Raw genomic sequence first — 14,690 nt, 5'->3', positions numbered from 1 at the left:
ACCACGCGACAGCAATTTTTCTATTTCATAGAAGAGTTTTACAATAATTAGAGTTCGATCCTCGATTCGCTTCTTCCCGAAATAACGGAATATAATTCGTGGAGATCTCTTTGCGTCTGACAAAACTATTCTTCCTACTTTTTGTCGGTGTAAGGAAAAAAGTTCGCGTCCTCCGGGCGTACTTAAAAATTCTGGCTAAGGAGAAAGGACGAGATTAAATTCGAAGAAATATTTTCAATCATTCCGCGGTCATTTTTCTCGGACTTTTCTCGCGTCGATAATTTCATGAGAGTTTTTTCCTGATCATGGTATATATGTATAGCTCGAGCAGAATGTGAATGGATATCCGAAGGATTTTTTCGAAGGGAGACGTTAATTAAATAGCGACCGAGACCACGCGTGCAAAGAAAAGACTGATTAATGGAGCTCGGCCGGACGGAAGAAGAATTATTTTCGTTTCTTTGCTCGCGGGAACGAACTCTGTGCAAACGCCGCAAAAAAATCCCGTTTCGCGGACTCGTCGCGATGGGGACAATTGTGATCGACTTTATGGAAGCAACCTGTCCTGGGGATTCGCGAGGAACGAAATCGCGTGGTTCAAAGGAGCGAAAAAAGATTGAGTGGCGCGGTGATTGCGTTAACGGACAACGGGAAAGGTAGACGCTGACTCGTAATACGTCGCGGCAGTTCATTATTCAACTCGTTTATGCTCGAGTGCACTCGTCGTTACGGTACTTGTCGATCCTCGGGCCTGCATCAGAAAATCGCGAAACCTACTTGCCGCGAACGTCGAGGGCGCTCGACAAAGACAATTAAGCCACGCAAGTGGTCCGGTCTCCTTTTCCTAGCGCAGTCGTTCAGAACAGACGATCTTTCTACGTTTGTCGATGACAACTTCCGGAGTCCTGCAAAATTATACTGGGAATTCTAACGCCAACCATCCAGCCTTTGAGCGCGTTGAGCGCTAAAAACTCGATTTTCGGGGTCATTACAATAACTTCCCTATAAAATCGGGAATAGGGAAATTAAGAATAACTCGAAGATTTGAATATACTTGCAAGTATTATTTCCGTTTACCAAAGGACTTGTAAAAGGTTCGAAACTGTTTGGCATAGATTCGAGTATACTTAGGAGTACTATTTCTGTTTTTCGAAAGTGCTTATAGAGAGTTCGAATTCGATGAATCAAAGTTCGAACCTGTTTGCGAGGTACTGGATCCCATCCCTAATTGCAACAAACTGGAGTGAAATAGAAATTGATTTTCTCTCTTAATATTGTTAATAGGTGAAAAATAATATAACAGTACTTTTACATTCTTCTAATGTTTTTACTGTTTGAAACACCTACTCATTTTTTAAATAAATGCATCAAGTCTAATCATTACAAATAACGGAAGTTTTCCGTCCACTCTGTATATTCAGTCCAAGAAGAAGAATAACGTTGACCTCGAAGAAGTGGATTGGGTGATATATAAAAAACAATTGCTATGTAAATATTTAGACTAGTTATGGCACCCATAGAGGTTAAAGGGCAGAAGGTACCGTCAGAAATCTGTGATTTCTTTTTCTTCTGAGTCACCAAAAAAGATCGCGTGTTCAGAGAAATGTATTCGAGCTGCCATCGCGACGGGACTTTAATCTCCTATTTATGCGTGACGAAGGAGAGGGTTGGAGAGGGACCGAACCCCCCGGCATTTCTCGCGCAAATCGTCTTTGCCGCGGCCGTAAGAATAACGCTAGCCAAGAAATGAAAACAGTATTACGGATGGCTAAGCCGGATGACGATGTTTCGTACTTATGGAAGAGGAAAGGATTTATTATTAGAGCTACTTTCCTTCAGTTTGGATGGGCCATAAATAATGCAAGGGAGGCAATCTCTCGAAAGAGTATAATATTTACTGTCTGGAGGGTACAACGGATAGAGCCGCGGTGCCGTTATTAAAAATGCAAAACTTTTTAGAGGAGGGACTCGTAAAAAATTAAAGGACTCGCGATAGGGGATTAACCTCGTACACAATCCCCAATACGTGCGTAATACTTTCCCTCCGGTAATGAACAGGAGTTATTAGGTAGAAACTTTCGAAGCTCGTACAACATCAGTTAATCAAAATGCATTTGATTTAGATGGATGTTTAATTTTTAGGATCTTAATATTTAAGGATCTGAATTTGCTGTAAAAAAAAAAACAGTTGAAGGTATAATACTTTCCCTGTGACAATGAACAGAGAGATATTAGGTGAAACCTTTCGAAACTCGTACAATATCAGTTAATGAAAATGCATTTGATTTACGCGCATATTTTTTAACGATTATTTTTATCTACATACTTATGTATGTACAGTTAGGAGCAAAACTGATCACACACACTTTAAATCAGAATAACTTTTTTATGAATGGTCCAAACGACTTCAATTTCTCTCTAAGGCTAGGAGAATTAGTTTAGTAAATCACGTCTAAAAAATATGTTGAAAAAATGCATTCGTTTGCAAAAAATGCAATTATAAACGTTCCGAAAGTTTCATTGAAATTGGTTAATTGGTTTACGAGTTATAAACGATGAAAAGTGGTAAAAATTGCAATTTTTCCAGATTTGCGGCCTTTTTACCACTTTTGATCGTTTATAACCAATTAACCAATTTCAATGAAATTTTCAGAACATATATAATTTACATTTTTTATTATTTTTACTATTGTTTTTCACAATTCTGACCAAATGCATTTTTTCAACATATTTTTTAGACGTCATTTACTAAACTAATCCTTGTAGCCTTACAGAGAAATTCAAGTCGTTCGGTCCATTCATAAAAAAGTTATTCTGATTTAAACTGTGTGTGTGATCAGTTTTGCTCCTAACTGTATACTGATTGTTTATGAAAAATATGTAGAGAGATACAATACTACTGACAGTTTAAGAAGAAAAGATGTAGAGATACAAAAACAAAACAGTAAGATAGAACAACCAAAGTATAAAAGTCGGTACAAATAAATCCAACCATTTTCTTCCATTTCTACAGTCTTGTAAAAAATTTTTTTAATTTTACCAGGATATAAATAACTGATAGGCAATCGATGAAAAACTAACGCTCTTAAATGGCGTCAATAGTAATAAACGTATAATTATTCTTGTTCTAGGTGACCTGGAGCAGACTGAAAGAAGACAGACAGCTGCTGACATTGGGCAGAAGCACACATTCCATCGACACGCGTTTCATGGTTGTCCTGAATGAGCCGGACTGGAACCTAATGATCAAGAACGTGAAGAAAGAGGATGCTGGACTCTACGAGTGTCAGGTAATGCGTAGAATAGTGTCTTAAAATGTCGTACAGCCACTAAAAGCGAAACAAACGGTAACATAAAATTACGGGTGACTTGTGAGACGGCCGGATATACCGAACACTGCAGAGACGACACTATTCTACGCCATTGTCGGGTGAAGTAAACGTGTTAACAGTAGTGAAATAGTGAACCATTAATTATCAAGATAGACTAAGAACAGTTTTCCACATCTTATGACTAGACTGGATTGGCAAGAAAGTAATTTCGGTATTTTAAGGAGAAATAGAGCCCAATTTTTCAGCAAGTAATGAACATTAATGAATAAGATATTTTCCCTTTGGTTCGATGATCTTTTGCCAAAAAGAATAAATAAGAAAATATTTCGTTGATTAAAGTTCATCGCTTGAATAAAAGAATTTGGTTTTTCACTTCACCTTAAAATACCGAAATTACTTTCTTGCCAACCCAATACAATTCCGACCAATCGCAATTTTTGGAAAAATTTCTTTTCACATCCTGTAGTAAACTAATTGCTCTAGCTTCCGAAAAAAAGTTAAACTCGTATAGTACAATATCAAAAAAGTTATCGTCTTTTTTAGAGCGTCCGAATATTAATTCCGGTCACTGTAATCGGATGTCGTTGTGGAGATTCTCGTTCTGTTTCCTAGGACCGAAGAAATTTTTCGTCTGTTTACTACTGTTTAGATACAAACGAATCCGATCCAGAAACGATTGATTCAACTGAACGTCACCGACGCGTACTCGACGATCCCTGGCGGGCCGAATCTACACGTGAAACAAGGATCCAGCCTCCGACTGGAATGCCAGCTAATGGCCTCGGCGGAAGCGCCCAGCTTCATTTTTTGGTACCGACAGGGTCACATGATCAATTACGACAATGAGCCGGGCGTCACGGTCGAGGCAACGAAAAACGGCTCCATCCTGACGGTTGACAAAGTGAAGCTTTCCCACGCCGCCAATTACACTTGCTCTCCAAGCAACGCCAAGCCTGCCTACATCATGATCCACGTGATTGAGGGTCAGTGATCTAAACCAATGATTAATTTACACATTCTACCCTCACTCCTCCCTGTCAGGTATACACACAACAGCAAGTACTTCTCAAAATGTTTATTCGCTGCTCCATGAAATTATCTGCAGGGACAAAGCTAACAGGGATCAATTAATACTATTAGCTCCTGAAAACTATATTTATGACGCTAATAGTAATGTCCCCAAAGGGGATATCGAATATCTTTTTTACAATTAACTGTATTGTTAACTGTAACCTAATTGCGAATCGTATTACCGTAAACATAATTAGCAATACACACCCAGTTCCAATGAAGCTATGTGTCTAACCGTTGATATTTGATTATGGTAATAATGAGGCAAACATATCTAATCAAAATTTAATGAATATCGATGTTGAGAATAGTATCGTTTAATGAGCAGAATTCTTATAAAATATGAAGTATATAATAGTATGAAATAATCCATTCTCCATGTGCATCGTTGCATTCCATTATTCATTCATTCATTCATTCGAGACACACAATGCAATAATGTTCCGTACCTTCTGCATCAAAGAATTCCTTACTCCCGACTCTATTATCTTCTCTTTTCTTCGGTGACTCTCTACTCTCTTTCTTCCTCTGTTTTTCTTCCAATTCTACCTCATTGCATTCGGTCAACAATTCGTCAAAATATCTCCGCCGAAGAGGTGGACTGTGCGCCATCGTTATCGTCGAATTTCCAATAAAACCATACGCATCCGAAAAAACTAATCTCCTCCCGTTCGAAAGACATTTTTTCATATTTTCGTCGTCATGTTGACCCGTCAACATCCCGCCCGGCCATCTTTCAGTTTTCATCATAAACATCAGCTGTTTTTCCAGCCGGAGGACGGTTAATGTTTTTGTCGTTCTTTTCTCTTTTCCAGAGGAGGAAAAACCAGCAGCGATGCACGGTGGCGATCGGCGGAGCACGGCTCGTCGGGCGTCCATCAACGTCATGTTGATTTTTCTGAGTTTCCTCGGTGTACAGTGCACAAGCCGCCTCTGTCTGCATCATTCCCGCGTCACGTGACCAGCCCACCGTATCAGCATCGTCGCCGAATTAGCATCCGCCGGGAACTCGAACATTTCCCGACACCTTTCTCGTTAGGCCAGCGGCCGCGCTGCCGCTTTTTCATTTTGCGCGATCTTTTGAGCGACTCGCCGCACGTGAATTGGGAACGACACGTTCCTCCGGTGTGTTGGATCAGGTGTGTACCGTTGGAAGTTCGTTCCGTGAACGCGGGGAGACGTGCGAATGATTTCTTCGGGAGGGGGAGGCGCCGAGTATAGTTTATCTAAACGCGACGCGCTGATGAAACGTCGACTTGAAATAACGATAACCAAGGAGGAACGGTGTCTGCGTTCGAATGAACGGCGAAACGCGATACAACGGATTCACGGCGACGTTTCAAAGTTACGAAGCAGTTCGAAGTCTCGCAGCGCCGAGACAACTTCAAATTTCGCGGATAGAATTCGGGCCACGGTGCAACATTCAACGCTGTCATTAGGGGAACACTCCAAATTGGACGACGTTCCAGTTCGTCGGGACCGTATGCGCGCCGTTTAAATTCTCTTCCGTTACACCTCCAAATTCTGGATTCGTGATACCATTGTCTCACTACGAGTTGTAACGCGAAGATTCGAAGCGTCTGTTGGAACAAAACAATTGTGTCTTTACACAAGAATGTATTCGACATTCACCGCAATTTTCCTCGACTGCGAAGAGTCTACTCCCGAAGAGAAACGTGCTTTCCGTCGGACCTCATTGACGACGCTGCGGATTCAAATGATCGTCTACTTCCAGCAGAATGATCCCGCGTCGTTTAAATTCTCTACCGTTACACCTCGAAATCCTGGATTCGTGATACCATCGTCTCATTACAATTTGTAACGCGAAGATTCGAAACGTCTGTTGAAATTCGTTGAACACGGCACGTGACTTTACACAAAAATGTATTCGACATCACCGCAATTTTCCTCAACGTCATCATCGGAGCTTATTGACGACGCTGCGGAGTCAAAACGATTGGCAACTTCCAGCAGAGTTATCGCGTGTCGTTTAAATTCTCTACTATTACACCTCGGAATCCTGGATTCGTGATACCATCGTCTGATTACAATTTGTAACGCGAAGATTCGAAACGTCTGTTGAAATCGTTGAACACGGCACGTGTGTACACAGAAATGTATTCGACATTCACCGTAATTTTCCTCAACTTCGCCAAGTCTACTCCTGAAGAGAAAGGTGCTTTCGGATTCTGCGGACTCAAACGATCGTCTACCTCCAGCAGAATGATCCCGTGTCTCTGCCTCTGGTAATACGAAATATGCGACGCTAGACTGAATACCGTAAACTCGAGTCAAAGGAACGTTTCACACTGTCGTCGGTAACAAGCAGCCTTTAATGTCAACGCGACCCGGGGAACTGCTGCGCCAAGATTCGAAGCCTTTCGACTGTGCCCGACACGTCGTCTTCACTAATTAAGAGAAGAAAAATAACGCGAGACGTTTAGACGACGCGGAAAACGCGCGGCGATTGTCGCGAGCATTCAGCGGCCGCGCGCATTCACGTTTCCCAGCATGCTCGTTTGGCGTGCGCGAATGTTTTGCGAATAAAACGAGTGGCAACACGCGTCGCCGAAGAACTGAAAGAGGCCAAGGTCGCTCTCGAATCCGTACGAATTTAATGTGTCAAAAGTTTTTCGCCGCTTCTCCCCTGGCGTTCGAGCAGCGGCGGAATATGCTCGATAAATAAGGACCACCATAATGGCAAGTCACACGCGGCTACGGCTAAGTGTCGCGCGCATGGCCTATTCACGTATTTACGTTGTCGTTCATGCACCGTCTCTCGTATAAATACTGACTACCATTGTCTTAAATTTCTTTCGAACGCGCCGTCCCCGCTCCTCCTCTTCCACGCCCTCGATCTTCTCCTCTAATGCTGGCCACGACAATTTCACCTTTTGTCGCGAACGGACGATTGTACTGTGTACCACGGAACCCTGTGGTGGTTTTAATTAACACTCTCGCAGTGGACAGTCACTATCGGAAACTCGGTGTCGCGACTGCGACAGTTGCACGCCATCTTCACGGTTGCTACCTGATAACTGCTGTTCAAGATCTCCGAACTGCGGAATCGTGTGCATGGGCCACTTGCATCTGGAATTTTACTCTATTTTCAATTTTACTTTTAATTTGCGAGGACATTGGAGGAGAATAGGATATTTTTATTTGATTTCTGTTCTTGACGTGCACTCGGAAATTTTCTATTTTGCATAAAAATTCTCAGTCTGGTAATAAACCGCTGTTGTCAGCTGCTGTTCTGTTGACTTTTCTCATTAGTTTTGTCATCAATCTACTAGTTCTTACAATCTTTTGTTATGTATTTGTAAACTTAACCCTTAGCACGCGAATGGCGACTCTGCGGCGCCACTAAAACTTGCTGTACCGTCATTGAAAATATTGTTTACATTATTAAATATGTAGATATCTAATCAGTTACTAAACATTTAGGTATTGCATGAGGTATCACAGCAATCCATAAAATTTTAAAAATTGTGGGGAATGGATATATTCTAGGTCGGAAGAAATGTTTAATTTTCGAGTTAATATCTCCGAGTGCAAAGGGTTTTAACGTCTGCGAAACTAGAGAATATAAAAAAGAGTGACCCATGCCGTTCGGTATTGATAAAAACTCGTGCGGTTTTTATTCAGGAATTGTCAATCAACGGTCAATTACGTTAGATTAAATTACGAAGTGCAATCGTCTATCGTCCCATCATGCACACCGTTTTCCAGAATGCGTAAGAGCCGTTTTATCGATTTAAGAACACAATCAATGTTTCCAGGTAACATTAAAATGCTCACCTAATGTATTAATGTGATCAGTGTATATACATGTATGTTAATTATATAATAAGTAAGCGCAACGTTTAGATACAGCATCTTGGTCGGGAAGATCGTTCCAATTATCCTCGATTCGAACCTCGTCTTTTCTAATTCTTCAAATTGCTACGTAATTGTTTCTCTCCTACTCTAAAGCAAACAGTTTTACTATTTTCAGTAAACTCTCGTCGGCAAATTAAAAAACTGTTAATTGACATCCCACTAAAAAAATATCTGTTTCTAAATTTTTAGTATTGAATTACTGAAATGAATTAATTAAAAGATCGAAAGCTCTATTTACTCTAACAGGGGGAAAAATGAGATCGATCTTCCGGCCAAAAGTGACTAGAACGACACAAGATACACGAGATGCAAGGATTTTATCGTGTCTTTTTACATGCAATGGGATAATACACATTTCGTCAGACAAGCGTACGCGTTTCTACTAATTAGACCGATTACCAAATAATTTATGAACACCTCGCCGGAAGATGCGACGGTTATTATTGACATTTACCGAATCGATGTGCTCACTATCTAATAGCGATGTAGAGTCTTGCTAGCCGCAGTGCAACATTTTCAGGATCGTATTGATTGACGTTTGTAGTGTTGAATTGTTTTAAATTTGCGATCTGCACGGTGTCTAGCGGTTCACCGCGTCGCCGTAGAACCGTTTCATTTCTTTCGCGTCGTCGAATATCGGAGAGCGTGTGAATTGTAAGAGTACAGTTTTTCGAACATAGAATAATAAGCCATGTTTTCATCCTCACAATACTACGACCTGCAAAATAAATTGAACATTTTAAACTCGTCGTGTTGGTTCACTATCGGAAAGAAACACGGGCTCTACCTTGGCCGAGGTAAGTTACACCCGATCATCAAATACACCACATTTTTAGGGTAAACTTTTCCATGCGTAACCAGAAATCTTTGTCTTGTTCATATGTTATCCAGTAGATTTGAACGCGAAGATGAGAGAAATCTAAGTTTCGATCCTGCACGATCAATGATTCACAAGTTATAAATATTTAAAGTTGATCAATTTCCAGTGTTCTGTCCAAAACACAGGAAATTTCTCAACTTCAAGCATCTTTAACTTGTGAACCATTTCCCCTGCAGGATCGAAACTTGGATTTCTCTCATCATCTCGTCCAAATCTACCGAATAACATAGGAAAATGGTAAAAATTTCTGATTACGCAAGGAAAAGAGCAACCCTTTCTTATCCTAGGAATTAAGCTTCTTTACAACAACTCATTTTTGTCATAAATGCATAAAATCCGCTGTCTAGTTATGAATGAACTAGATTCGTAGACTCTAAATCCGTGCAATTTCTCGTATCAGAATAATCTGAGGAACATTGACCTCGACCTAGGGGAATGTAATAACGCTGGTTAGCTCGAGGATCTCCCGTAGATGTATCGTATTTTCTCTAATAACGTGTTACGTACTAACTGCTCGCAAGATGTTTAACGTGAAAATTAGGGCAACTCCGGAGTCTAATCAGATTCGACGGGAATTCATTGCACCGGTGGGAATCAAATTATTTTCGATACATACTCGTACCCGAGGACACCAGCATTATACGATCGAAAGCATTGACGAAGAACAACCGCATAATGCAGTTCCGAGCACGCACGCAATTACGCACCACCGACAATCCATTAGTCCTGGGGTATACACGGAACGCCACGTTCGCTCACGTTCGACGGTCGATTCCCGACCTTTGCGGGAAGGTCGACAATAAGCGTAGCTTATTCCCAACGATTAATCAAAACCCACCGGATAATGGGTAATATCCAGTATCTGGTAAATAGTAGGTCGAGAGTGGATACGCGTTTCCGGACCGCAATGAGGGAGGATTGCGTTGCTTCGTTTCCGTTAAAATACACATCGTTTTTTCAACTTCTCATATTTCATATATTTCATATATTTCATATATTCACCGTTTTCACTCGGAAATATTTTAACTGGAAAATTAAACATTTCTTCCGACCTGGATTAATTCCATCGTATATGATACTTTTCATTCTATGGATATGCAATACTTAAATGTTTAGTAATTGATTAGAGATACCAAAATATTTAATAATCTAAACAACATTGTAAATAATGGTACAGCAATTTTTACTAGTGACTCTAAGTCTCCCCTCGACTGCTAAGCGTTAATTATATATATAAATCTGATATTCTGTTTCCATTTTAGACAGTTTAATATGTATTATCTTGGCACACATTTTTGCACACTTAAGTGGTATACGGTTTCTTCAAACTAACAATAAGAAGTACCATACTGGGATCGTCCTAAACATTCTGTTAAACTTTATTGAAATACTAGTAGCTATATATTTTAAAATTACAAAGCCGAATGTCCCAGAGAAGTTGAACAAAATTTCATATTTACAGTTGCAATGCTGGGACAAAAATCGGTTTATAGTATAGTATTTTTTAGTATACTGGGATATGGTTAAGCGTCCGCCAGTGTCCTCACCAATCCCAAAACAATCAGACCTCGAGCCAAGCTTAGAGCGGGTCGATTGAATTTCGTCTGTTCGATAAATTTCATTCTCGTCTGACGCGTAAATCGCGAGAAGAAGTCATTGATCTGAAAACAGTTCTCCGAATTGTCTGGGAACTGAACAAATTGGCCAGTGACACACGAGCCATCGCCGAAATCCGATATCGTAAAATTGTTTCCCTCCGCTCCCTTTTAATATGTCAAGAGTGTTTGGATTTATAACATGCCGCCTTACGGAAGTTATGAATTACGCTGACAGCCCGCAGAGTGCCTGTAAATAAGGTCGGAGGAACTCGAATTTACTGGCGGAGGAATAGAAACATAAAAAATCCTGTCGACCATCTGGGAGTTGCTCAGTCATTTCTTCGTTAGCATCGACTAAGCATCGATAGCAGTGCAACAGCAACACCAGAGCAGCAGCGACCACGAAGCAGTACCAAGTATAATAGTAAGTCCTTCTAATGTTCTACTTGCGTCAGTAAATGGTTACAAACAAATTTTGGACTTTTTTTAATATAATCACGTAGATTTTGATGAGGAAACGCTTAAATCCAAGTTTCAATTCTAGAAGTTCAGTAATTCAAAAGTTACGAGTACTTAAGGTCAGCAATTTTCAGCGTGTTTGATTGGTAAAGGTGCCGCCATATTGGTACGTAGTGAGCGCAGCCGCTAGGTGGTACCACAAGCACGCACTGATATCGATAATGTAGATTTTCAAGAATAAATTTTCCAAAACAAAGTATATAATACGTAGCAACATGGCAGCCTCCTTAGCTATCAAAAATACTGAAAATCGCTTGACTTCAAACACGCATAACTTCTGAACTACTGAATTCCTAGGATTGAAATTTGGCTTATCGACATTTTCTCGTCACAATCAACGGGATTATATAAAAAGAAGTCCAAAATTTGTGGTACCCTAGATCGAACAGCAGCCCTTCGTTCCTCCGAATGGAAATTGCTCATAGCAGGATGCAGATAGGAAAAGACGTGGAAACGCGCTTCCCGGTCGAGCCTCGAGAAAATCCGTGGTGATCCCATCCGTTTCCGTGAATTTCTGACAGTTTAGCATGAAATATTATTCGGCTGGACAACTGCTATTGAATATTTCAACTATTCACAAACGGAGGGGAATAACTTCGAAACGAAACGCGGAGACGGAAAGCGCGCGAGCCGTAATAACGGACCCGGGATTTTCGCGAAATTAAGTTAATGGCTCAGCCATGTATCACCCTTCACTTCAAGATTACCTCGTAATTCCGGCGAAATAAAGGATTTCTCTACTCTCTAATTCTCTCTTTTAAATGGGCCGGCAACGCGAAGCTTGCAGTTCATTTCCGTGAGTACCTAAATATTAGATATATGCAAGAGTAATGGCCGTCTCGACGTCAAAACACGGTAATTTTTAATACGTAACCTGTAGAACGCGTGTTATCTCCCCTGCGCGTATCTCGATTTTTCTTCCGGCTCCTTATGAAAACTCGAGGTTGCAATAATAAAAGCGTATCCCACGCGTGGCCTGGTGTGCAAATGCAATTCCATTGACGAGCTGCTCCCGTCGTATTGATTTTACTATAAACTCATACATGGTATTTTTATAGTTGTATTGTTTTTATTTTCGCCACGCGTATGTACATTTCTCGTACATTTTCCTATCTTCCTCATATTTTAATTGCGCCAGAAGGCTGCGAAAAACACATATCATTGTTTATGCGAAATAAATGCAGATTGTCAATATTAAACCTGCGTCGCTCACGCAAGAGTTTAGCACACACATAAATATACAATACTCCTCCCGAATTGTAAATCCACAGGAGTTTTTCTGGTTATTGAAATAAGTATTTAAATAAGTACTTTAAGTATCTTTCAATTTACAGTATGATTCGAAAAATAAACTTCAAATATTTTGTTTAAAACCTAAAATAATACTATTTCTTACTGTTTAGTTATGAATAACATTTTAAGTGCAGAAACCATATTCTGAATAAAATCTTACAGTTTTCGAGATATAATTTTTTTCACCTGACGGATCATGATTTCTTAAAATTTATTAACACGTTAAAGTTAAATATTTTCAGCTCAGATGACTCTATTCTTTAAAAAATCGTAGCTGTATTTAATGCTAAGAGCTGTTATTAGTTCTCCGACGTATAATGATTTTCCTTACGTAAAATACAAAATCACATAATACCATAATTCTTCCATAATTCTTTGGATCGCTGGTCTCACTAGCTGGAACAATTTGCTTCGTCTAAGTGCGTGAACCGTTTACCCTGCTCTCATGACAGACTCGCAGGAGTCGCTGTCATGGTTGCATTAGACGCGGTTATCTCGCGACGCAGTGTTTCAATTGAAACAACCGCGTAAATATATCACAACGGAGCGAGGAACGGCCGACTTAATTGAAAAGGGCCGCGCGTCGGAAAATAGTTCGGTTGGTAATAAACCGAGGCGTGGAGGGAGTGTTAGCGGGTCGAGTTCTGTACTTGGCGGTAGTGCACTTATGGCGGAAACTGGATCAAATGCGCTCATAAAACAACCTGTCACCGAGGCGTTTAATCCACTCCTGCCTCCATCGGTCTAATGCAACCCCCCGTCCGTCGACCTCTGTTTGCATCGTGCGGCGAAAGATCGCCGACGAAGAACAGAACCGACAGAAAAAGAATGTATTGTCTCCGCGAATGGAAGGCTGCACCTGTTGGCCATTACCGGGATCGTAGCTTGTCGACTATTTGTCACGAAGGCAACGTTCGATAAGGCCGAACAATCTTTAATCCGTCATACAGTGTCATAGTTGACCTACGACTCGAGTATGGTCGAGGGTTTTTCTTGTCTTCAGCAAGAAAATGACGTATGATAACTAGACTGCGCATCTTTATGCATTTATAGCAAAATTGAGTAAATGAAATTGAAAATTGGTGGAAAATATAAAAAATTGAAGATGTCAAAACATGATTTCTCCTCTATTAAAATCATCAAGCGAAGAAATAACATTCAATTTCGTTTATATTTCTTGCAATCGGTACAGACAATTTTTATTTTTTATTTTTTGGCTGTCGCCAGATAAGACGTTGAAAAATGCCCCCAAACCAAATTGATTTTTATTAAGATCATTCGATATATGGGGCTCCCAAAGAAAACCCTCTGTAACTAGTTTCAAGTCGTTACCCCTACCACAAGGGTAGTTATAGGGTGAGCACGGTTTCAATGAATTATGCTCCATTTCTTCTGTTCTGCTCAGCAAAAAATTACGGAAAAATTGTTATTAGCACAAACGACAGTAAATTATTTCAGAATTTTTTATTGTAAAATAACTTCTTTAAGAAATCCAGAAGCATAAAATTGTCGATATTATCTTAAAGTTTTCAAAGTGGCACATTTATTAATATATGTGTATTTTTTCAGATTTTTCGGATTTTTCGAACAGGTTTAAAAAAATTAGGAAAATGTTATTAAATGTTTTTGAATGAAAGTACCATGTAATAAAAAATATTGATGTTCTAATTTTTACCGAAGAATTAAAAAAGAGCGTTAAAGAATAAGAAAAGAGTTATTACAAACAAAATAGCTGGGAGAAAGTAGTGGAACGTTCGAAAATAAATGCGTGAAAACAGAACGAAACTGGGATATAAACTGCTGTTAATATGAAACCAATAATCAACCGGGGGCGGAAGAATTGGTTCGGACTACTCGTTCGACATCTACGATTACACGAGAAGACAGGGCGCAGAGAGAAGAAGAAAAAAGGTGAAGAGAACAGACGGAAATTGAGCCGATGAAAACGGCTTCGGCCGCTGACGAACAACAGTCTGCTCGTCTTCGAGCCGGATTGGAATCCATTCCTCCGATTGCTGGGGAATAAAGTTACGCGAAAAGAATACCCGTCTCCTTCTGTTCGTTTCCTAATACCTCTCCAGTCCCTTCTGTTCATTTCCTAATACGTCTAAGTAATTA

The 14,690-nt window shown here is 40.2% G+C and overlaps 1 protein-coding gene across 6 annotated transcripts in view; it reads left to right on the top strand.

The window, feature by feature from the left end:
• The window catches only part of LOC143211047 (limbic system-associated membrane protein), a 121,387-nt gene extending 112,361 nt beyond the window's left edge, over positions 1 to 9,026 (top strand). For all 6 annotated transcript variants that reach the window (XM_076428458.1, XM_076428457.1, XM_076428456.1 and 3 more), the window contains exons 5-7: positions 3,132 to 3,290; positions 3,982 to 4,315; positions 5,219 to 9,026. In XM_076428458.1, the coding sequence (XP_076284573.1) occupies positions 3,132 to 3,290; positions 3,982 to 4,315; positions 5,219 to 5,364 (639 nt within the window). In that variant the 3' untranslated portion in view covers positions 5,365 to 9,026. The remainder of the gene's footprint in view (positions 1 to 3,131; positions 3,291 to 3,981; positions 4,316 to 5,218) is intronic.
• The last annotated feature ends 5,664 nt before the right edge of the window (positions 9,027 to 14,690 follow it).

The sequence above is a fragment of the Lasioglossum baleicum genome, chromosome 7, assembly GCF_051020765.1.
Source record: "Lasioglossum baleicum chromosome 7, iyLasBale1, whole genome shotgun sequence".
NCBI lineage: Eukaryota > Metazoa > Arthropoda > Insecta > Hymenoptera > Halictidae > Lasioglossum > Lasioglossum baleicum.
Note: the sequence above shows the minus strand (reverse complement) of the source record. Positions and strands in the feature narration are given on the sequence as shown.